Here is a 25,313-nt window from a genome sequence, read left to right as displayed (position 1 = left end):
TGTATATATATATATATATATACATATATATATATATATATATTTATTTATATATAGTTAACTGTGTAATTGTTTAATTTTGTTAGCTTAACTAGTGCGTGTGTGTGTGTGTGTGTGTGTGTGTGTGTGTGTGTGTGTGTGTGTGTGTGTGTGTGTGTGTGTGTGTTGTTCTGTGTGTTTAAGCACTAGTGACTTTTTTCTTTGGTATCCATCATGTCTAAGGATACCAAAGTTTCAGGTTTTAAGAAGTGTGACTCGTGCTGTCAGAAGATGTCTCTGACAGATGGTCACACTTCTTGCGTTTATTGCTTGGGCCCCCTATACCTGCAGGACTCCTGCTCGGTCTGTCATGCCTTCAGCCCGAGAGTCCTGCAGGAGCGTAGGAACAAGCTCATCCTGAGAGCCTTACTTAAGCCAGAAGGATCCCCGACCAAGCCTTCATTGGGTAAATCCTCTAAGCCTGCCAAGCCGTCGGCTCCCAGTTTGGAGCCGTCGACTGGTGGAGCACCTGCCTCCTCATTGGCTCTGGCTGGAGCCGACACCTCTAGACTTCAGTCGGCTCTGACTTTACCGTCGGAACCGTCTTCAAGCCGAAAACGTTCTAGGTCCACTTCCCTAGAATCGGTTTGCTTGGCTCCGAAGTCACCATTACTCCAATCTGAGAAAAGCCATAGGTCCCACTCATCTCGGTCTTCCAGGCTATCTGATCATGACCTAGAGAGGGTGGTCAGCAGACTCCTTAAGTCGCAGGCCCCCTGGCCAAAATTTTAACCAGCCCATCTCAACAGACTGTGGCTGTCCGGTATATATAGCAGTTCCTCCTCTGACTCCCTCCTTGTGTTCAGAGCCGGAGCCAGTTGGGGCTCGAATCTTGGTAACGTCAGAACCGATACCACACCTTTCAGCTCCTTCGTCAGCTTTGATCTCTTCCTTGGTTCCGTCCTTGGAGGGATCCGGGCACTGAGACTCCCTCGTCGGTTCCGAGGGGGCGAGTGGCATCAGACCCTTGTCCAACTCCGTTCTCCCTCTCGGAGCATCGGCACAGGTGAGCTCGGCCCCAACATCGGCCTCAGAGCCGTCCCTCTCAGTGCCGACAGGGGTTCTCGTCTCCTCAGAGCAGGGACCTTCTGTTCTGCCTGACAGGGCACCTTCAAGGTCATGAGGAGTGTGCTGACTCCTGAGTCGGCCCCTAGATCAGCCCCTTCGGCTCCTCCACCCATGGTGCCTGCATTGGTCTCTGTCCACCCTCCTGACCCCAAGCGTGGAGAGCAAACGCTCCAGATTGCCCCTTTGGACGTATCTTCCTCTTCTGAGGCCTCCCCCAATCCTTCGGAGGAGACCCCCGGAAGAGAAAATTTAAGAGGAAACATGTCGACTCCCCCGAGTCAGTCACGTCTGATACCGACTTGGAGGATTCGGAAGGGTCCCCAAGATCCCCCTCTGAGGATGTCTCCTTTTCAGACATCCTAGAAATCCTTAAGCAGAGGGGGAACTGGACTTCCCTTAACCCTTCGGAGGACGAGTCAGTCTACCTGGACGCGTTTGATTCTCACCCTTCCACCTCCTGGGTGTCTCCACCTTTCGACCCACTAATGGAAGTGGTGGCTCGAAAGGCGTGGTCAGCCCCGGACACAGTGGAACCAACTCCCCGTAGGCGCACTAAATTTATTACAGCCCTACCCAACAAGCAATTTTTGACGAAAGGTGTCCCTGTTGATGCCATGGTGGTTGCAGCAGCCACAAAGAAGGAGTTGGCTGACCCTTTGGTGCCTGTCCGTCCACCTAATAAAGAATCTAGGACAATGGACAGGTACGGGAAGTGGGTGTTTTCCTCAGCGACCTTCTGTATGCGGTCGATGAATTATTTGTGCCATTTCAGCTGTCTCCAAAGGGATCTTCTTAAGGAACTGGGTGATACCCTTCAGGATCCATCAGCTGCGGGGGCTCAAGATAAGATTAACTCCCAGCTGGCGACCCTTAATTCTATCGTCAACTCCTCCATGCGGCTCATTTCTTATGCAGCCGATGGGGCGAGTAGGGCCTCAGGTACAGGCGTGGCTTTGAGAAGACATGCCTGGATGCGGTTATGCAACTTTGCTGACCCCTTTAAGGCGTCCTTCACTGATTCCCCCTTTGATGGTTCAGCTCTGTTTGGACCACAGGTGAAAGATACCCTTACCAGGTGTGAGCAGGAAGGCAAGACTTTCTCTGCCGTGGGAGTCCATTTTTCCACTCCCTCTAGACCATACCCCAATGGTCAGAAGAGTGGAAAAATGTGGTTTCAGAAACCCCAGGGAGTCGTGCCTGACACACGTGGCAAGTTTCCCTCCAGAGGCAGGGGAGGGAACAATAATAGACAACACTTGAGGGGCAGAGGGGGCCCGCAGAATCAGGGTAGCAGCGTATCATTCTCTGACAAACCCTTTCAGCACCCCTGAGGGGCTGCCCGACTGTCCGCCTTCGGAGGCAGTCGGGGGAACATTGTCACTGTACCCAGAAGCCTGGCAACTCCTCACACAAGACAAATGGGTACGGTCTATCATATCCGATTGTTAAAAGATTCCCTTTGTCCACACCCCAGTACAAACAACCAAGTCCCTTCCAGATGTTCCACCCGGTCTAAGGGAACAGGCAGTGCTAGAAATTTCAAAACTGCTAGACAAACGGGCCATCCAGCCAGTCCCAGCAGACCAGCAAGGATCCAGAATCTACTCCAAGTTCTTTTTGGTGCCAAAACAAACAGGGGACTGGAGACCCATTTTGGATCTCAGCAGACTAAACAAGTCTGTTCAAAGAACAAAGTTCCGGATGGTCACGCTCCGGTCTATTCTACCCTTTTTGGGTCAGGACAATTGGATGTGCTCCATAGATCTTCAGGATGTGTACTACCATATCAAAATGAACAGGCACTCCAGAAGGTTTCTCCGCTTCTGGCTGGGAGCCAGTTACTATCAATTCAGGGCCCTGCCCTTTGGTCTCACCACAGCCCCCAGGGTGTTCACCAAATGCATGGCAGTGGTTACGGCTGACCTGAGACGGCGTGGATTCCAGGTGTTTCCATATCTCGATGACTGGCTCCTCACTGCTCCCACCAGGCATCAGCTACTGCAAGCCAGGGATTATACCATCCAAACTTGCTCCGAGCTAAGTATATCAATAAATTTTGAAAAGTCTGCATTGTCGCCTACTCAGTCTATTATCTTTATAGGTGCAATCTTAAATTCAAAAGATCTGTCTGCAAGGCTTCCTCTCGACAGAGTTTCAGAAATCCGCTGACATGTGCAAGTCTTACTACAGTGCAACAGGATTCAGGCCAGAGTTGTACTAAAGACCTTGGGCCTCATGGCAGCAGCAATCATACCAGTTCCCCTGGCTCACTTTCACATGCGGCTTCTTCAGTGGATGCTTTTTACTCAATGGTCCTTTCAACAGCTTCCAATGTCTCACAAGATAATAATTACTCAATCATGCAAAGACCACCTGGCTTGGTGGATGGTCTCCCCTCTGATACTCCAGGGCAGACCGTGTGTTCTTCCTCATCCTGTTGCCACAGTCACCATGGATGCCTCCCTGATCAGGTGTGGGGGGGGGCATTTTCAGGGCAGGACTGTCCAAGGCACCTGGCAACCTCTAGAGTACCATCTGCACATAAATGTCTTGGAGATGAGAGCGGTGCTTTTGGCGTTGCAAGCTCTTCAGGACTCTCTAACCACCAGGACTATTGCAATTCAGACAGACAATATGTCTGTAGTGTGGTACATCAACAAGCAGGGCGGAACCAAGTCCTATCCCTTATGTCGAGAAGCACTCAGACTCTGGCAGTGGGCAATCTCCTCTCAACGGTTTCTGATAGCAATGCACAACCCCGGGAGGTCCAATGTCATAGCGGACAGGCTAAGCAGAGCTATTCTCATGCCTCACGAGTGGTCTGGCAATCAATCAGTAGCAGACAAAATCTTCCGCAGATGGGGTCAACCTTGCTGCGACCGTTTTGCAACCCCTCTCAACAGCAAGTGCGACGACTTCTTCACTCTCTTCCCCGTTCCCGGCCACTCCTCCAGAGACGCTCTAGTTCACGATTGGCCCCGGGGGCTTCTGTATGCATTTCCACCTTTCTCCTAATTCCCAAGCTAATTCAGAAAGCAACTGCTTTGGGATCCAGGATGATCCTCATTGCCCCTTACTGGCCTTGACAAATTTGGTTCCCGTTCCTGCATCGCCACCTGCTGGAGCAGCCGTGGAATTTGGACCCAGTGCCAGACCTCTTGATCCATCAGTCGGGTGGGCTGCACCAGTCCCTTCAGTCTCTCAATATTACAGCTTGGTTGCTCCACTTCCAACTTTAGCCAGGCTTCCGCCAATTTCTCAGTCGGTGCATGAAATCATCCTCTCTTCACACAAATATGCCACCAGGAAGACCTATGCTAGTAAGTGGAAACATTTCTCCTTCTGGGCAGAGGCTAGGAATATTGACCCTTTTACAGCCCCTGTCCATCATGTTTTAGATTTTTTAGCAGAGCTCTTTAAAGCTGGTTCCTCCTCTGCCACCATTAGGGCCCAATTAGCTGCTATTGCAAATTTCCATGCTAGACTGTCAGAAACCAGCATCATGTCCCACAAACTTTGCAAGGCCTTTCTCAAAGGAACGTTGTTACTTAGGCCCCCGGTCAGAGATCCCCCGCCTCCGTGGGACTTGAACTTGATATTGGCTTCCTTGATCCCCCCCCCCCCCCTTGGAACCAGCGGCTTCCTGTTCCTTAAAATTGCTCTCCTGGAAGACTCTCTTTTTGGTAGCCATCTCATCAGCTAGGAGAGTTTCAGAACTTCATGCCCTCTGTATCCGTGCTCCTTATCTTGTGTTTCATAAGGACAGAGTTTCACTTAGGCCTAATCCTTCATTTTTACCCAAGATACCCTCTGAAACAAATCTGAATCGGTCTATTGATCTGCCCGTATTTTTTCCTAACTATTCGAACAAAGCTGAACAAAATTTGCACCACTTGGATGTTCACAGGCAATTACATTTCTACTTGGACAGGACTAAGCAAATAAGAAAATCAGATCAACTTTTCCTATCCTATGCTGAGGGCAAACAAGGACGGCCAGTTTCCAAAGTAACCTTATCCAGGTGGTTGTCCTCTATTATTACCTTGATTTATCAACTGAAACATAAACCACTCCTTGCTAAACCTAAAGTTCATTCCACCAGAGCATTGGCTACGTCGGTAGCCTTTCAAGCAAGACTACCAATGGAATCTATTTGTGCTGCAGCCACTTGGGCCACTCCTCATACATTCATTTTGCATTATAAGTTGGATGTGGCCTCTAGGAATAGAGCTGAGTTTGGTTCCACTGTGCTCAAGAGTCTGTTCCGATGAGCCACCCAGGACTAAGGTGCTAGGGACGCAAGAAAGAAGGCGAGAAGAAGACAACTAACATGGAATGTTATGGTAGGTACATAACTTTTTATTCTGTGGCATAGTGCTAAAGGATTTGATAAACACTGATATGTGTGGTGCACACCCCTGACCCCACCTCCTTTATCAGTTGATTACTAAATGTAATGAGGTTGATCTGCCATAGCTTCCTGTGCTAAACTGACTTGTTTAGATACTTAGTTCATGGACTCACACATGTCTTCTTATTCTTTCTTATTCTTTCTTTCAGTGGTATCTTAACAACTACCCAAAGTGTATAGTTTTGCAATCCTATCATGTTCCTAGTGTAATATAAGCAGGCTATATCCACAATTCTCTATTCACACTATTTCTCCTTCCCACTCTGGCTGGTTAAAGAGCATCACAAACCTCTCAGACATAGTGCTCCCTTACTTCTTTTGGGGTCCTGAAATGTACTGTGTAATTTTATACAGAGATCTTCTGTTATTCCTTTGTGTTCCTTCATGACCATTTCCTTTTCTGACAATCTTTGGCCCATTTTGGTATTATCCATCTATGTATAGGTATGGTATCTGCTGCTTTTTTTTGAAGGTTAGGTAGAAAAGGTATGCCTTTGAAACATGTCCTTGCCTAAAGTGAGATACATTAGCAGAGGACACTCATAAGTGAGATCATTATGTATCAAACTGAGAGTAAAACTGTGACTACTAAAAATCACTGTTTCATTATTAAATGACTACTAAAAATAACTGTTTCATTGATGTTCTTCGTGTTTCACTGTTGCAGTCATTACATTTGGGTAATCCTGCTGGCAGGTTGCCCTCAGTCAGCCTGAATTCCAAAGTCCTGGGTCCTGCTTCAGCTGCTGTCGCCCCTTCCCTGACATCAGGTCGTCAGGGTTATAAAAGATGGGGCCGATGCCATTTTCTTTAATCTTTCTTGCTGCAGTTCGCAAGTGCCGGTCGGCCGACTACTGGGATTTTCATGATGTCCTTCAAGGATGCATCTGCAGTCCTAACAAATGGGTTGTCCTGCCTCAGGCAGCCCTTCGGTCGGCCGGATTCCAAAGTCTGGGTCTGGCCTCGGCTGATGTCGCACTTCACCCAACGTCATAGCTGATGTTAACCGGGTATAAAGGCATCAGCCGACGCCATTTTCCTCAGTCTTTCTTGCCGTGTGGCACCCGAAGCAGAAGCTGTTCAAGTGCGGTCGGTCAGAACCAGAGATTGCTACTACGAAGACTTCTAAAGCTAAGTACCCGTTGGGACTCTTTCTTGCCTCAGCCGATGTCAGAAAAAGTGAATAACTGTTTAACTTGTGGGAAACAAATACCTCATAAAGATTTCCACTCTTACTGCCTACCTTGTTTAGGCCCAGACCACAACATAGCAGCTTGTCTAGCCTGTGCTTCCTTCAACCGGCGGACACTTAGGCGTCGGAGTTTGCAGAGGAGTTTTGGCTCGCTTTTGCTTACAACATGCCGTCGGAGACTCGACTTCACAATTAGCTAAAAAGCGTAAGGAAAAGGACCGACACTCGCGGTCCGCGGTTTCGGCCGAAACCGTGGTTAAGCCAACCGCGAGTGTCTCGGTTTCAGCTGAAAACGAGTCCTCGGTTCTTCCTTCGGCCAAAAGCATGCCTCCTACAACCGAGGCCTCATCCAGCATGGCTGAATCTGCTACTGAAATTCCACCTGCTCTTACAGGTTCTCAGGATTTATCAGATACTATCGCTTTAGATATATCTACTCCTGCACATGGAGCTGCTAGGCCCCCTGCATCCATGTCAATTAAGGCTTTTACCAGGGCTAAAGCAGCTAAATCAACAAAGACCGTGCCTGCTAAAACCCCCTCTCACAGGCCTAGCTGTAGTACTCAAATGCTTAGTCTAGCAGAGGATCTCATTTCTTTGATCAGGGGATCCCAGCCTCACCCTGACAGGGCCTCTCACCCCCCTCCAGAGAAGAGGCCTAGAGCAGAGCCCCCTGAGCCAGTTTCTACAGATTACTCCTCTGATGATTCAGAAAATACAAACCCTCCAGAAGGCCCTTATTCTCCATATGAGGACTCTGATGCAGAAGACTCCATTCCTTCTGCCTCTCCTCCTGAGGAATTTTCTTTTGGGAAACCTTGCATGCTATGAGAGAACAATTTCAATGGCAGGGCCAGGATTTTTCAGACTCTAGGAAAAGGCTTAGGACCTTTTTACATTTGCCACAGCATAGGCCTTTAGCCATTCCTCCAGTACTTACAGTTGTGGATGATGCATTTAATGATGCTTGTACTGCTCCTGACTCTCTTCCTCCGGCCCTTGCTAAGCCCGACAGATACTACAGGGTTCGGACACACATTATCACTTGTATAAGGCTCCTATTGCAGATCCTGAAACTATTTCACAGGGCCCCAAAGCTGTAGCAGCTGCCTCTGCCAAAACCCTCCCTCTGAAAGAGAATCTAGGGCCTTAGAGATGGGGTAAAAAAGTTTATACTTCTGCTACTCTTTCGGCTAGGGCCTTAAACTGTCAATTCCACATGATTCAGTATCAGGAATTTATGTTAGATCAGCTAACTAAAAAAACTGTCCTCGCCTGAACCTTTAGACCGAAAGTCCCTTCAGGAAATGGTACATAACATTCAGCAGGTCAGTAATCATTCCTTAAAATGCGGCTATGATGCACTGGAGGCTTCCTTTAGATCAGCTATGACTGGTACAGTGATCAGAAGGCATGCATGGTTAAAAGAGCAATCCTTACCAGACCATGTAAAGTCAAAGCTCCTAGATGCTCCCATGGAAAAACACAGTTTGTTTGGCTCCCTGCAGCAAGTGTTGAAGAAGGTGGAAGAAAGCAAAATCTGTCCAGACAGTCAAGGATTTCTTACAGGTCCAGCCTCCGAGGTTTAGTAGGAACTGGCCTTCCAAGAATTGGTCCTTTCCAGACACCAACACAGCACAGAGAGGCAGGAATAGGCCCAAGAGGCAGAGGTCAATCCAGAGGTGCCTACAGGGCGTCAGTGGCAGCCTAACAACCAGAGAAGTACTGCCACAGATCCAGCCACTACCACTTCCACAGGACAATCACAGTGACTTGGCTCTGAAACCGCCTACCAGGGAACAACTAGAAGCACCCTTAGGCGGAAAGCTAGCCTTATTTTCAGTAAACTGGCATTACATTACAGGAGACAAATGGATTTTACAGACAATAGACAAAGGTTACAGGTTTCACTTCCATACTCTACCAAGGAAGAGAGGAATGCCAAACCTACCTCCAAATCAAAAAACAAACGCTCTAGAGCAAATAGACCACTTACTAAGGATGAGAGCTATAGAAAAGGTACCGTCTATGGAAAAAGGGCAAGGATTTTACTCCAGACTTTTCCTGGTGCCAAGAAAGGAAAACCAATGGAGACCTATTCTCGACCTGTCCGCTCTGAACACATATCTCATTGTTCCAAAATTCAAGATGCTGACCCTACAGCAGCTTCTTCCCATGCTGGGCAAGGAGTCTTGGCTGGTAACTCTAGATCTCAAGGAGGCATACCTGCACGTCCCCATACGACCAAATTGCAGAAGATACCTCAGATTTCTTGCAGGATCAGAGCATTATCAACATTCAGCTCCAGGCAATATTTGTGCCAGGAAAGGAAAATATACTAGCAGACATCTTAAGCAGAACTACCACGGATGCCCACGAATGGATGCTGCATCCAGACATCTTCAAATCCATTACAAAGAAATGGGGACTACCAGAAATAGACCTATTCGCATCCCCACACAACCACCAATTGAAAAAATTCTGCACAAGGACATACCACCCACTAGCTTGGAAGGTGGACTCCTATCTTTCAGTTGGGAAAACCTGACAGCATATGCATTCCACCTCTTCCTTTGATGCACAAAGTGCTACTGAAGATCAAAGAAGATCACCCAAGGATCATCCTGATAGCTCCAGACTGGCCGAGGCAGCATTGGTACCCACTACTGAGGAGTATGTCTCGGAACACGATGGCCACTACCCCTAGTTCCTTTACTGCTAACACAGAACAACTTCAAAATCCTGCATCCAAACTTGAAAACACTGCAGCTAGCTGCTTGGAACATTGCATAAGACAAAATAACCCAGATTTATCTCAAAGGGTTAAAGACATTATCTTGGAGGCTCGCAGACCCTCAACAAGGAAAACTTATTCAGCAAAATGGAAAAGATATCTCATTTGGAGTGCAGCAAAAGGAGAAAATGTTTCACTGGCAAACATAGCTAACATCCTGGAATACTTAGCAGAGCTTTTCCACAATGGCCTGTCCTACTCCTCCATTAAGATTCATGCGTCAGCAATTTCAGCAGAATACAACATGGATCCTCCAGTCTTTTCTCATCCTCTACTTAGGCAGTTCCTGAGAGGAATTAAAAATGTAAAGCCACCAAGGAAGCCACCATTGCCTACATGGGACTTGAACTTTGTGTTAGAAAAGTTGACACTTCCCTTGAACCAGCAGCAACAGCAGAATTACAGTACTTATCTTGGAAAACTGCTTTCCTGCTTGCAATCACTTCAGCAAGAAGGGTTTCTGAATTACAGGCATTAATGGCAGTACAGCCCTTCCTTATCTTCCATCAGGATAGAGTGTCCGTGAGAACTAATCCTACTTTTATGCCAAAGGTGGTCTCCGGGGTATCATTAAACCAAGCAATCCACCTACCTACATTCTTCCCCAACCCACGGAACAGGGGGGAAAGACTACTACATACCTTGGATGTGCATAGACAATTGCGCTACTACCTGGACAGAACCAAGAACAATAGGAAAACTGACCAGCTTCTGGTAGCATATGCAACAGGAATGGAAGGAAAAGCAATTTCAAAACAGACAATCTCAAAATGGATAGGAAATTGCATTAGATTTTGTTACTCTTATCATGGAAAGACAACTCCAGAAAACATCAGACCTCACTCCACAAGGGCTACAGCCACTACTACAGCTTTTTACGAGTGGCTACCAAAGACATTTTAGAGGCTGCTACTTGGAGCTCCGTGCATACATTTGCCAAGCATTACAATCTACCTATATACTCCAGATCCCGAGCAGGTTTTGCCACTGCTGTTTTGCAAGGGATCTTAACTACACCATAATCTTCTTAGTACCTCCTCCCCAGTTTGGCTATGGTATTCTACCCATTTGTTAGGACTGCAGATGCATCCTTGAAGGACATAGTACAGTTTTGTACCTACCATAAATGTAGATGTCCGAGAGGTATGCATCTGCAGTCAGGATTACCCACCCTCCTTCCCCTCTGTGGTACTCCTAGGGTATTTGCCCATCTTGTAGCTAGCTGGGGGAATCTATTATGGTGTATTTGTTTGTATATATGTATATACATGTTTATTTCTATTTGTTCTCTATTGTTTGGAAACATTTGTATTTATCCAAATTTAGCCTTCCTAGAGGGCACCTGGCATCTGGGGCAAGAAACACTGAGGAAAATGGCGTCGGCTGATGCCTTTATACCCGGTTAACAGCAGCTATGACGTCGGGTGAAGTGCGACATCAGCCGAGGCCAGACTCAGACTTTGGAATCCGGCCGACCGAAGGGCTGCCTGAGGCAGGACAACCCATTTGTTAGGACTGCAGATGCATACCTCTCGGACATCTACATTTATGGTAGGTACAAAACTGTACTTTCGAGTTTCAGCTCCGAAGTCTTCAATAAAGCTAAGTACCCTGTTGGGGAAACTTTTTTCTTGCTCCAGACCGATGTCAGAAAAAGTAAATAATTGTATTTCTTGTGGAAAGCAAATACCTCATAAGGATTTTCATTCCTACTGTATTCCTTGTCTAGGCCCTGATCACAACGTTTCTGGTTGTCAGTTTTGTGCTAGATTTAACCAACGCACTATTAAGCGTTGGTATGATTTTGCTTTAAACTATTTTGGACGCCGGTTTAATTATCCAGAAATGTCATCGGAGAGCCATTTGACTACCGGAGTTCACAAAAAATGCAAAGAAAAGGAGAGAGATAAACAACCGAGGCACAAAATCGACGACGAAGCTTCTCCTAAGCCAGTCGCCAGTTCACCGGTTCTCAGTGAGGCACTTTCGCAGCCACTGACACCCGCTACTTTAGAGTCGCAGGCCGCTACCGACTCCCACGTGGAGTCGGCCATGCCTCTGGAAATTCAAGGTATTGGAGCCTCGGATACTATTCCTTCAGATGGGTCCAGAGCCGCTGAGCAGGCACTGGCTTCTGAGGGTGTATTCAGACCTAAGCATCTATATATTAAACCGACTTCAGCTTCAAAGGCAAAGACTAAAGCACCTTCTAAAGCAAAGCAACAAACTCAAGAGCCATGTGGTCAGGCCTCTATTCCCAAAAAACAGATGCTCAAAATGGCTGAAGACTTGATTACCTTGATCAGGGGTTCCCATCCCCCTCTTGATAACAGCCTAGGCAAGAGACTGACTATGAATCTTCAGATCAGGTTTCCATTTCTTCTGATTCCTCTTCTGATCAGGAATATTCTCTTTCCCCCATGAGGATTCTGATGCTGAAGAATCTAAACCTTCAGCTTCTTCTCCAGAGGACTATTCTTTTGGGGAAACCTTGCATACCATGAAGGAGCATTTCCACTGGGAGAACCAAGATTTTTCAGAATCTAAAAAGAGGCTCAGGGATTTTCTTTTACTACCTCAACATAGGCCACTAGCCATTCCACCTGTGCTAGACATTGCAGATGATGTGTTTTCAGAGTCTAGTCTTACCCTTGACTCCTTACCTCCAGCCCCTGTTAAGCCTGACAGATATTACACGGTTCCTGACTCTCATAAATTCCTTTTTAAAAACTATACTGCAGACCCAGAAACTATTTCACAGGGTCCCAAGGGAGTTAAGGCTTCCACTGCAAAAAACCCTACCCCCTCTGACAGAGATTCTAGGGCACTGGATAGATGGGGAAAAAGGTATACACATCTGCTACCTTGGCTATAAGGGCCTTAAACTGTCAGTTTCATATGCCCAAATATCAGCAATATGTCATGGCATTGCTTAAACAGAAAATGTTAAACTCTGAATGCGCAGAAAACAAGGAAATGCAGGATTTATTGCATGCAGCTGAACAAGTTGGAAAGCATACTTTGCAATGTGGTTTTTGATTCTTTGGAGGCCTCCTGCAGGGCCGCAGTTATGGGTTCTGTAATTAGGAGGCATGCTTGGTTAAAGGAACAAAATATGCCTGATCATGTCAAAGTTAAATTATTAGATGCACCTTTACAGCATGATACTTTATTTGGTGTTAAGGCAGAAGAGGTGTTAAAGAAAATGGAGGACAAAGCTAAATCTATGCAAACTGTCAAAGATTTTTTACAAGTACAACCACCTAGGTTTAGTAGACACTGGCCAACAAAGAATTGGTCCTTTCCTGTGTCAGACAGATCTCAAAGGGGCAGACCCAGATGCCCTAGAGGCAGATCCCAGGCACAAGGTTCATACAGGTCAAAGCAATGGGGTGCCTCTACCTCCAAAGTTTGAGAAGACAAATCTCAACCATACAGGAAACAGTCCCAATGACTTCCCCCTGCCTGCACCAAGCACCTCCTGGCAGCACCCTTAGGGGGAAAATTAGCACTTTTTTCTCAAAATTGGCACATCATAGCCCAGGACAAGTGGGTTCTAAATATCGTGTCACAAGGCTGCAAGTTCCATTTTCATGCCCTGCCAAAGGCAAACGGCTGGCTAGATCTGCCAAAAAATCAATGGGCAGAGGCACAAAAACAAGTCTCATCCCTCATGGACATGGGGTTCATTCAACAAGTACCAGAGCAAGAGCAGGGACAAGGATTTTACTCAAGACTGTTCTTGGTACCCAGAAAGGACAAGGTCTGGAGGCCAATACTGGACCTATCTATTCTGAACACATTTCTGGATTTATCAAAATTCAGAATGTTGACTTTGCAGCAGCTTCTGCCCATGCTGGGCAAGAACGCTTGGCTGGTGACTTTAGACCTAAAAGAGGCATATATGCATGTCCCAATCAGACAAATATGCAGAAGATACCTCAGATTCAAGGCTGGCTCCATGCATTACCAATTCTCTGCACTGCTCTTTGGCTTATCTACTGTGCCCAGGGTCTTTACAAAGTGCCTGGCACCAGTAATTGCATTTTGCAGACAAAGAGGAATACAAATATATCCTTGCTTGGATGACTGTCTAATTCAAGCAGAGAACAAGGACATTCTTCTACAGCATCTGGCATTTGTGAAAAGACTTCTAACATGTCTAGGGTACACAGTCAACGAAAAGAAATCAAAACTAGTACCCTCTCAAGAGATAATATTCCTGGGTGCAAGCTTAAATACAACTGCCCAGATGGCTTATCTCACGCCAGACAAACAAAGGCAACTGGCTACCTATTTCAAAATGTTGGCAACAAAGGCCCAGTTATCTGCAAGAAAAATTCTGCAGGCTTTGGGCTTCATGGCATCCTGCATCCTACTAATTCCATATGCAAGACTGCATATGAGGAAACTACAATGGTACCTAAAAAGTGTTTGGACTCAACATTGCCACAGCCTGGAAACTATGATTACTCTCATTCCCTGCCTGCAACAGGAGTTTCGATGGTGGGAAAAGGCTTGTCACCAAAACAAGGGACAACCATTCACATTACCCCCAGCCAGGCAGACATTAACAACAGATGCATCAGATTATGCCTGGGGAGCCCACATGGCAGGAAGATGCATTCAGGGCACATGGGCCTCAAACCAAATGCATCTACATATCAATCAAAAAGAGATGCTAGCTGTTCAAAATGCCCTGACAGCCTTCAAGGACCTACTTCATCCAGGACAACTACTAATAAAGACACAACACCACGGTCATGTAGTATATAAACAAGCAGGGGGGCACATATTCTTACCCCCTTTGCAGACTAGCCATGACTTTGTGGGACACAGCATTGACTTACCAAGTGCACCTGCAGGCACAATTTCTGCCAGGAAGGAAAAATACTCTGGCAGACGAACTAAGCAGAAACCTCATGGATCCCCATGAGTGGCAGCTGAATCCACAAGTCTTCAGCATGATAACAAGGGAATGTGAATGCCCAGACATAGATCTATTTGCCTCCCCTCACAACTACCAATTAGAAAGATTCTGCACAAGGATTTATCACAGACAAGCATGGAAAGTGGACACCCTATCTTTCAGATGGAAAAAACTATCAGTATATGCCTTTCCCCCACTGCCTTTCCTACCCAAAATACTCCTAAAGGTCAGACAGGAGAAGCCAAAGATGATACTAATTGCCCCAGACTGGCCCCGCCAGTACTGGTATCCAGTGCTAAGGAACTTGTCTCAATGCCCAGCTTGGACCTTACCTCAAATACCTCATCTATTGTCCCAGCAAAACAATCAGATCCTGCACAGCCAACTTGGGACTTTAAACCTGGCAGCATGGCGGATAATGTAGTCATACAAAACACACCTCTCAGTAAAGCTGTGATGGATGTCATTTTGGAAGCCAGAAGGCCTAGTACTAGAAAATCATATGTTGGAAAATGGAATGGAGTCTGTGCTTGGAACCAGGCACAAGGGACTGATACAGCTGTGCCAAATATTCCTCAGATTTTGCAATACTTAACTGAGATGCTGGACAAAGGCCTACCTTTTTCATCTATTAAAATTCATGCCTCTGCCATTTCGGCTCATTACAATACAGAGCCATCAATCTTTTCTCATCCCTTATTAAAGCAGTACCTCAGAGGAGCCAAATATTTAAGGCCTCCAAGGAGATCACCAATGCCTGCATGGGACCTCAACTATGTCTTGGAAAAACTCACCCTGCCTCCTTTTGAGCCAGCTGCTACTGCTGATATAAATATTTTATCTTGGAAAACAACTCTGCTCCTAGCAATAACTTCCAAAAGATGAGTTTCAGAGCTACAGGCACTCATGGCTGTGGAACCTTTTATCATTTTCTATCCAGACAGGGTCTCTCTGAGGACAAACCCAACATTTATGCCTAAGGTGGTGTCCAGTGTGGCTCTTAACCAAACCATTCATCTGCCAACATTTTATCCAAATCCACAGAACAAGGGGGAGAGATTTATGCATTATTTGAATGTACACAGACAGCTTAGATTTTAATTGGACAGAACCAAAGTTTTCAGAAAGACAGAGCAATTACTAGTGGCATATGCTGCAGAAGCACAAGGAAAGGCTATCTCAAAGCAGACTATTTCAAAGTGGATAGGCCACTGCATTCATTTCTGCTACTTACACCATGGCAATCTAGTGCCCAAGGGCATTAGGCCACATTCAAACAGAGCTGCAGCCACTTCAGCAGTCTTTCTCAGGAGAGTACCAACCAAGGACATTTTAGAGGCTGCTACTTGGAGTTCAGTGCACACCTTTACAAAGCACTATCATCTACCACTGTACTCTAAATCCAGGGCAGGTTTTGCCACTGCAGTTCTGCAGGGCCTCATAGCTGCTCCTAATGCAGTTTAGATCCAGCCACCCATCCATAGCTTTGGGACTCTACCCAAATGTAATGACTGCAACAGTGAAACACGAAGAACATAGTACAGTTGTGTACACTTACCATAAATGTAGATGTTTGAGTGTATTCACTGTTGCAGTCCAGGTTACCCACCCACCATCCCCCTTTTTCTTCTGATGGAACTTATCTTTCCTTCTCTGATTTATACAACCTATGTAGTGTATTTGTTTGTAGATGAAGGTAAAGTTTATATTGGTGTATGTATTTATATATATATAAATGTTGGCTACCCTTTTAGGGGGCACCTGACATTTGGGGCAAGACAAACTAAAGAAAATGGCGTTGGCCGCATCTTTTATACCCCTGTTGACCTGACGTCAGGGAAGGGGCAACAGCAGCCGATGCAGGACCCAGGACTTTGGAATTCAGGCCGGCTGAGGGCAACCTGCCAGCAGGATTACCCAAATGTAATGACTGCAACAGTGAATACACTCAAACATCTACATTTATGGTAAGTGTACACAACTGTATGTTAGTGTTTTTGCAAAGGAGTCTTCATACCCCTTCAGTCCCTCACATCCCTGCTGCTTATATACATTAACTACAATATCTATATATCCAGAAAAAAATGAATTCTTTGTGATACCACAATCTCAATCTTTAGACAACAAAGAAGCAAACTGTATGTTAGAGTCCTGATTGTAAATGACTTGCTTTTAAGCCTGGCATCCCTTAAAACCACTGTTGTTTTAGAAAATATAAATGTGTTTTTGCAGTGTAGCTCGTAATAATGTCTAACATTTAATTCAGTTTTAAATATATACATTTCATGAAGACATATCCAAAAGTGAGGCTCACCAAATGTTTTATTCTACATACAGAAAAATTGTTAAATTATTGGAAAATATGTCAGACCTAATATTATAACAGTAAAGATTCTTCACAATCAGATAGGTATACTGCTGACATTCTTCTTTCATTTATTCATTAGAAAATCATCTTCATGAAAGTTGGGTAGCTTGTTTCGCAGTTTCTTAGGTTCCTAATCACTGGTGTATATCTGCGATTGGTCAAGATTTCTTATCGTTTGAGCCAATCCCAATTGTGAATCTTTCACTACCACCTTTTGTTCGGGATTATAGGGCTCCAGGCAGTGATGAAGCTATTGTCCTGGCTATTTTCATCCACTAGCATAAAGTCAGGTTTATTTCTCCTATCCTAGCTCTCCATATGTGTAGCCTGCTCCATCAGGTATCTCCCTCTGAGCATTTCTCTGGCGGGGTGTTTGACGGGCCTGAAAATCTGTTTTCAAGCGGTCACCCTGACATAGGCGCGGTGGCATTCTGGAATGACCTAGATTTTTTGGGTAAGGCAGCCCTGGACAGATGGGTTTTGACCATCCATTGTTTGTGGGCAAGACACCTTTTTGAGACAGCTGATGAGGCCCTCCAGACTTATCATTGGTCCTCCACTGAGACAGCATTAAACCTCGATGATACAGAATATTCTGATTGACCTCCTGTATTTCTAAGATCTTGTCATGTAATGATGATGACAGACTGCTAGAGCTCCTCCTTGGCCCTCTAGAGACTCCTGTTGAATGTAGTGGGTGATGACCTACTGTCGCTAGTGGGGTGCCAACTATTTGAGAGCTATGTGGATTGGGGTCCCCTGGTTAACTTTAAAGGCACTACTTATTAATGGCATCTGTGTGATCTGTGAAAGCCTATCATTTTGAATTAGAGCGTGGCTAACTTGGCAGTTAACTATGCTGTGAGGGCCTCTGCCTATCTCGTTGTGCTGTGCAAACATCTTCAATAGATGCATTTGCAGTCACCGTACCTGAGGTGATGTCAACAAAGTCTTAGCCCCTGTGCCCATGTGTACTTGAATTGTGTTTGTGTGGATGACAGGACATACCAGGCAAGAGGACAGACAGAGCTGACGGGAGTGTCAACCAGTGACGAACATCTGATTCCAACCAGTATGACGTTTGCAAGATTTCTGTTGTGGGTTCAGTCCAGGATACAGCCATGTATCATTGTATTGATGGTTCGAACATTTAAACTGTGCCTGCAAGTCATTTGTGGAGTTGGGTACTGTACTCGAAAGAGCTCATTTCAGTGATAAAGGCTGGTTATGGACTGCCTTCCCTCATAATGGCATTTGGTGAAAAAAATAAAGCCATGCAAAAGTTTACTGTCTCTAAATCACAAATAAAAACTATGGCTGGGATGGATCCAGATAATTCCTTTGTGTTTTCTTTTATGATCTCGTATGATATAAGTCCTGGCCTTGCCATTTTAGCTTGTCAACATCTTGGTGCCTAAGGACGTTGTCAAGTGGGGTGGCCCTAATTTTGAAATCCAGAGGTAAACAGCTTGTGAAGTCACTGGTCTAGCTGTGGGTTTAATTCCTCATTGAGTTCCGTGGAGGTCCCAGTGGGATTAACCAATCATCCATAGGATGCTGTGTTTGAGCCTGAGCAGAACAGGTCCAATGGAGGCTGTGTTTTGTTGGGGGCTGCGGCTCGTTTGGGAGCTGGGGATGGGGGGGCATGGGGGAGTTTGCACTGAACCTCAGCTCCTTCTTGGGGGTCATGTAGGAGGGACTGAGTTCTCCAGCCATCATGTCAGCAGTATCTGAGCATATCTGGGAGTTCAGTTTAACTCAACTACATCAACACTAAATCTCTGAGCTCCTAGGACTTTTTTTCTAGGTTTCTTTGCTTTGGAAATTTTCTTTTATGATGATCTTTTTTTTCTTAGTTTTTTTTTTATAGTGATGATTAGTGTCTTACCTTTTTTTTTTTTAGCTCTTCCTTCTTTTGTAGCTTCCTCCTTATTTTTTTACTCTATCTTGTAGCTTGGGTCCTTTTTTGTGCTTGGTTTCCTTTGGTACAGTCTTTGTTTTTTTATGGGGATGCCTTTATCCATGCAAAGTCTTTGTTGCTGGGTAGTTTGCCTTATCCATGCAGTTCCAGCAGCGCTTAGAAAGGCATTTGGTGTCACGTTCGCCGGTCCTGTACTCCACACCACTGCTTTAGAGATGGCTCGGTCTTTTTTCATTCAGTCGTGTGGTGAGGATTTATTTACTGTGGTCTTTATGAGTACAGTGGGGGTGATTTTTGGTTCGGTGGTTTGCTGGTCTGGTCTTTCTCCGAAGTGTCGAATTGTCTGTGATGTGTTCGTGATGTTACGTTTATCTTGTTTATCTCCTCTTGTGGATGATTTCATGGGTTGTTGAGTTTATGAATTTGGATGGTGACTAGTTGTTCCTTTTGCTTTTTTTTGTTGAGTGTTTAGACTAGGACCCATTAGGTAGTGGTAGTGAGTAGTGTTGAATAGTGATAATATGATTGGTGAGTATGATAGTGTTATGAGTGTTTGTTTGAGGCTGAGTGAGTTTCAGTGGTGAGGGAGGAGGAACATGATGTGTAACAGTACCACAATGCCAGTACTTGCCTACTGATGTAATCCCTTTCGGAGTCCTATAAGCAGTTCATGGGGGTGCATCCCTCTGATGTTAATGGATACCCTTGGTGGTGATGGTGGTGAATCCTCCTTTCTTGCCTTGTTGGTGTCTGGGTATGAGGTGACGCAAAACCATGATGCTCTCAGTAGAGCCTCTCAGCCTCCTTGAACAGGTTTGGTTCATGTAGACCATACCACATCGAAGTTCTTCGAGCAAAGGTTTTGAGATTAGACTCATGGCATTGGATTTCTGGATTAGACTTCTGGCATTGAGCAGCGTTTCTAGGGTTTTGGTTTTAGGGTTTAGGGTTTGCCTTGTTTTTGGTGCTTGCTTGGGGTGGCAAGAGCCTTTGGCAAAGCCAAGATCATGGTCCCAGGGGTGGGTCAGAGCCGACGGCCCTGTAGCTTGTCCAGCATGTCTTGTCATCATGTCACAGATACTGGATCCTTTGAATGACACCAATGACCAGTGTTTAAATTATTTTGTAAAAGCTCATCTTCTTATCTCTGTGTTGGCATCATCTTGGGTGAAAGAGGATGCTCAAGGTCAGGGTCATACCTGCCTGGGCTACATAATCAGAGAGCTCCTCAATGTCTCTTTTCATGAAATAAATTTATATGTGTAGAGTACCTCCCAATATGTCTCTAGCATTGTGAACTCATGGGCAGTGATCCTAAAAGTTAATAATATTGCAGGCATTGTATGACATACACAGTAGTACATAAATTATATCAATAATGAAGTAGGGATGTTGGTGTTGAATATATCAGCTGTCAGTCTAAGACATTCCATACATCTCCCTTACTAGCTCTGAAGAACTGATCTTCTAATAAGGTAATATAAATAGCAAATGGGCATTATCCCCAGGTATAAAAAGTAGTGTTTTTTCTTAATCTTATCTCACCTAGTGATACTGCTTTCTCACTGTACAGATAGCACTTCTGTTTGCCACTCATACTCAGTCTAATTAAGAATCTTTCTGTAAAATAATTTATATTGATACAGAAGTGTAACATATTTCATGATCTTCAATAAGATCTTCAGTAAAAAAAAACTAAACTTTTACTGTTCACTCCAACCCGAAAGTCCACCCTAATAAATTTCTCACTCACATCTAATAATGGCACTCTCATATCTCCCGAACCAACCACCGCACTTCTAGTAATAACAATAGATAGCAACCTTAACTTCGATACTCATATAAACAGCACAGTAAAAACAGTCAACAAAAAATGAGGGTCCCTCTACAGAATCAAACCCTTTCTTACTCCAGTAGCCAGGACCGCTATAGCCAGAACTCACTTAATCTCCACTCTACTCTATGCTTCACCCATCTATACTAGCCTTTCAAAGAACAACCTAAATAAACTGGCAATCTCCTATAATAATATTGCTAGATTTGCAACTGCCTCTCCTTTTAGAACACATCACTGTCTTAATCCAAAGCAACTCGGATGCCTAGAATTTCCAAAGCAAGTTCAATTTCACCAGTTTGCTATAGCCCATAAGGCCGTATACCAACCCACCAACACTCCAATACTCACTAGAATCATTACCCCTAACAACAATCTTAAGAACTTATGATCCTCAAACAAACTACTTAATACTTGCAAATCTAATAACTTGGCAGGAGACTCCCTGTTCTCTATTGCTGTTGGAAAGCACTGGAATCTTCTACCCAATGAACTTGTCTCTGTCTTCATTAACTCTTTTTAAACAGAAGCTTAAACTATTCCTCCATACTCATTGGTTATGCCCTTGTACTAACCTTGACTAACTTTCTTCCTTTACACTAATGAATACTCTTCACTTTTATAGACTCATCCTTAAAAAGCCAAAGACTAGGTCATGACAATTTAAATTATGTATATATGTATATAGTAACATCTCTTGTATATTACCTATTACTATTTGAGTTATACTTATGATGAGTACTGTACTTTATATTACCAACAGCTGTTGCAACTTTCTATATTGTATTTTTTTGTATCTGTCGTGGAGCTTTTCTCCCCGGGCCTCTACTGAAAATTGACATGTATCCAGTTAGTCTAGCCTGGTCAACAAATGTAAAATAAAATAAAATAAAATAAATAAAAGTCATCCATTATGCTTAATCTGCTATGCATTTAAATGAGGCTCTGTGCTTGTATGTACATTAAATGGTTCTGTTTCTTTCTTTCTTTGCAGTGCAAGCTGAAGGAGATGGAGATCCTAGCTTTAATGATCGCAGCACTTTGTCACGACCTGGATCACAGAGGGGTGAACAATTCCTTCATACAGAGGTAAGATGAAATATCTTATGACTGCTTATCCTTTTCTCCAGCATATCTGCTCACTGAGATCATAGTTTACCCACTTTCTCTAACAACTTGCCCTTGTAGCAGTGTCACTGTGTGTCTCTCACTTGAGAAAGATTCTCTTGCTATGCTGCTGACATCAATTTGCAGGTACCAAAGCTTCAGAGAAGAACCTTCATCTTGAAGGTGGAAGTGATGATTTTGTTTTTTAATTTTCTTCCCAGTGTGCTCTCTGATGTTCATTAACCAGTTTATTTTCATTTTCTTTTTTTTTTTCAGTCTTTGCCCTGTCTGTCTGCCAACCATTAGACCCTCTGTTCGGCCTATCAGCTCATTTGTTCACTTTATCATTCAAGGGCAGACGAAGAACGGTCATTATCTAAGCAGCCATTGGTGTAACTCAAGGATATTTTTTTATTTGCTTCCCAAAACACCTGCATACTCATGGCACAGTGCTGGGGAAAGGATGTGCAATAAGTTGACTGTAAAGCGTGTCCACTTCTACTTTCTTTCAAGTATCCGTGCCCCCCCTCCCCCAAAGTGTGAGCAGTGGTCTGTCAAGTCTCTGAGGAGATCTTAACAATCTGTATGCCACCAAGTGTGTGTAAGCCCCACCCTCTCACCAGGTGAGACAAATAGGCTACACCCCCTTCACAACACCCCCACCACCACCACTCCACGGGGTCTGGCACCTGCAGTGCTGGGAGCATTAATCAAACCCCAGTCTCCTGAGTCACAGTCAGGACTTCATCCCCTGTGCCAAGAAGCCAGGCTGATGAGTGTATGATATTGATACCCACACCTACCTTTTTCAGTATGCTGCAATCCAGATACATATATAGCCTTCAGTGAATATTAGGTATATTTTAATAACAAGCAAACCATCACCTTAACAATGGATCATTTACTGTCAGCTATCAGCTATCACAGTACAGATTTATACACACTGAAGTGTAAGGCTGATAATGATATTTTGAAATACAGTGTAGAAATTCTGAACTACCTTAGATACATTTTATTAAATTAATTGCCAAAGAATGTAATCATTATGTAATTGCTAACATGATTAATTGTTTAATCACATTATGTTTAACTGTGAATATATGATTTATTTTTTATTCAACTTATCTTCATTTAACAGGTGAAAAGTTGAAGCATGAGGGATCTGTCACTTAGTGCAATGTTAGCAGCCTGTTTATTTATTTATTTATTTATTTATAGTCTGGTATATTTTTGGTGTTACACACAATGTGTGTTGGTGTCTGTGTTTTTGTATCTGTGTCTGAGATACTTGAGATGTTTGAGATACTATGCATGTCCCACATGTCAGTTCCTAACAACTTTTTTTTTCATTAGAGTCACTAACAAAGCAAAACTGGTGCTGTCTGCCATCTGAAGGCAAGTTTGATATATTGATGATATTTGTTCTTTCATTGGAGTTTCTGAAGCTCATGGTTCCTTCTGTTTAATCCCTAACTTGTGATCCCAGTCTGTAGAACTTATCTGCACACCCCACAGAAGGATGTCTGCTAGGCCATAAGGATATGGACCTTATTAAAGTACCAGTCACTACAGTGAAGCATGCTTTTCCTGATGCAATACCGGACATCCTACTCAAATGGATTTTTCAGTCACATCTCCACTGGCTAACTGCTCCATAACTCAGGCTTTTTTTATTTATTTACTTATTTGATATGGATTTGTTGTATATTAAGGAAGATGTGCTCCCAAAAGTACATTGAATGTTCTTTTACAGGGAATTGATGGGGGCAAAGGAAGGTTTTTGTTTAGGGTCATGTAATAGATGTGTGGAAGATAATGGAACTGAAACCCTGTTCATCCACTTATCAACTCAGTACTTCTATACTGTAGTGGTTAGAGAACAGAATTACATAAGAGTTGCAGATACATACACTAGTGCATCTATCTAAAGTTCATTTCATCTAATTTAGTGTATCAGGATGAACCTCTTTCACTTTCTCCACATCCTATGACCAAGTGACTAGTGTTTTCCTTTGAAAGTTTGTACCATGTCTAGCCTCTAACCCTTATACATGCTGCTACATTAAAGGATTTTCATTGGTAATGATGAATGTTATGCCTGTCAAAGATTTAATCTAACTATGAAAAATGTGGCTCAAGCCTTTGGTTATATTATCAAATGTATTTGGTTGTTTCCTTAAATGAAATTTCTGTTGAGAGGATATGATAATGTGGCCAAAATGCTTTTGCATGGGTAGACTTCATCTTAGTCACACTGGAAACAGGATTATATTGGGCAAGTTAATTAAGGTGCTAAAATGTTTTAGATACAATGTAATTGATGGGGTTAGAGGGGATAAAAATGATTGCACACTGAAGCAGATTCAGATGGACTAAATGGATATTTTATTTATTTAATGGATATGTTATTTATTTAATAAAAGTAGTATTACATGGTGTTTGTTATTTTTGTTTCAGCAAACTTTACTAACATGTTATGTCCCTGATTTATGGAAAAATGCCATTATGGTGCCTATTAGAGCTCCCACATAAAAACACAAAATACACACCCACCTTCGGGGAGGCACGCAATAGAAATTTACCCAAACAGCAGAGACCTCCAAGACAGAAATGCACTCGACCAACACAACACAGCACAAGCCACAGGACACATAGCTCACCTCCACAATGTGCCCCTCAACCTAAGCCCCTAAGGCTAAACACCTTACCCAATACACTAATCATAGGTGACTCAATAGTGAGGCACACAGATGTCCCACTCACTAGGTTGAATAAGGAGAAAGTAACAGTCAGCTGTCTATCCGGTGCCAGAATCCGACACATAGCACACACACTCAGGTCACGCCACCACAAGCACAAGTATGACTCTGTCATTGTCCATGTGGGTGTGAATGACCTGAGACACACCTTCCTGGACTACATGAAAAGAGACATGGCGGAGCTCTCGGATTATTTGACCCAGGCAGGTATGACACTAGCCCTGAGCAGTATCCTACCATCACCCAGAATTATACCGCAGTACAAACAAAAAATGATTGACTTCAACAGTTGGCAAAGGTTCTGGTGTCATTCTAAGGGGATCCAGTATCTGTCTGCTTGGGATGACATGATCGACAGACCTCAATGCTTTGTCAGAGATGGCCTGCATCTGTCACCCCTGGGTTTATGGGTACTGGCTAAGGCTCTTGCCACCCCTATAGTGCCTTTTGTAGGTGGAGTTCAGAAGACCAAATTACCACCATAACAGCTATAAATAAATGCAATTTGAGGGTCATGCTGCTCAGAGCTAGAAGACTAACTCTCAAGGTGCACTCGCTAAAAGCACTCCTCAAAATGGAGAACATTGACATTTCTGCTGTAATGGAGACCTGGTTTAAAGCAGCAGAAAGGACCCCTGCGCTACCAGGCTATAACTCATTCCACACCTTTCAGCCCAAAACTCAGAGCAAAGCTCCAGAGGTGGTGATGTCTACATATTAATAAAGGATATGCACACCTCCAGACTAGTAGCAAAGCATAATGCATCTGAGATACTTCAGGTACAGCTAACATTGGGTAAGACTGCGATCCAGGTCATAGCCTGCTATAGGTCCCCAACCTTGTCCCTAGACTTTCACTCCACATTCCTAAGCACCCTGGAATCTATCAA

At 44.2% G+C, this 25,313-nt stretch overlaps 1 protein-coding gene across 2 annotated transcripts in view; it reads left to right on the top strand.

Annotated features, from left to right (window-relative positions):
- PDE5A (phosphodiesterase 5A) overlaps nt 1-25,313 on the top strand; it is a 2,047,822-nt gene that overhangs the window by 1,679,675 nt on the left and 342,834 nt on the right. For both annotated transcript variants that reach the window (XM_044061541.1, XM_044061540.1), the window contains exon 14: nt 21,552-21,646. In XM_044061541.1, coding sequence (XP_043917476.1) covers nt 21,552-21,646 — 95 coding nt within the window. The remainder of the gene's footprint in view (nt 1-21,551; nt 21,647-25,313) is intronic.

This window comes from Protopterus annectens, chromosome 2.part0 (assembly GCF_019279795.1).
Source record: "Protopterus annectens isolate FY-2018-M chromosome 2.part0, PAN1.0, whole genome shotgun sequence".
In the NCBI taxonomy this organism is placed as follows: domain Eukaryota; kingdom Metazoa; phylum Chordata; order Ceratodontiformes; family Protopteridae; genus Protopterus; species Protopterus annectens.
Note: the sequence above shows the minus strand (reverse complement) of the source record. Positions and strands in the feature narration are given on the sequence as shown.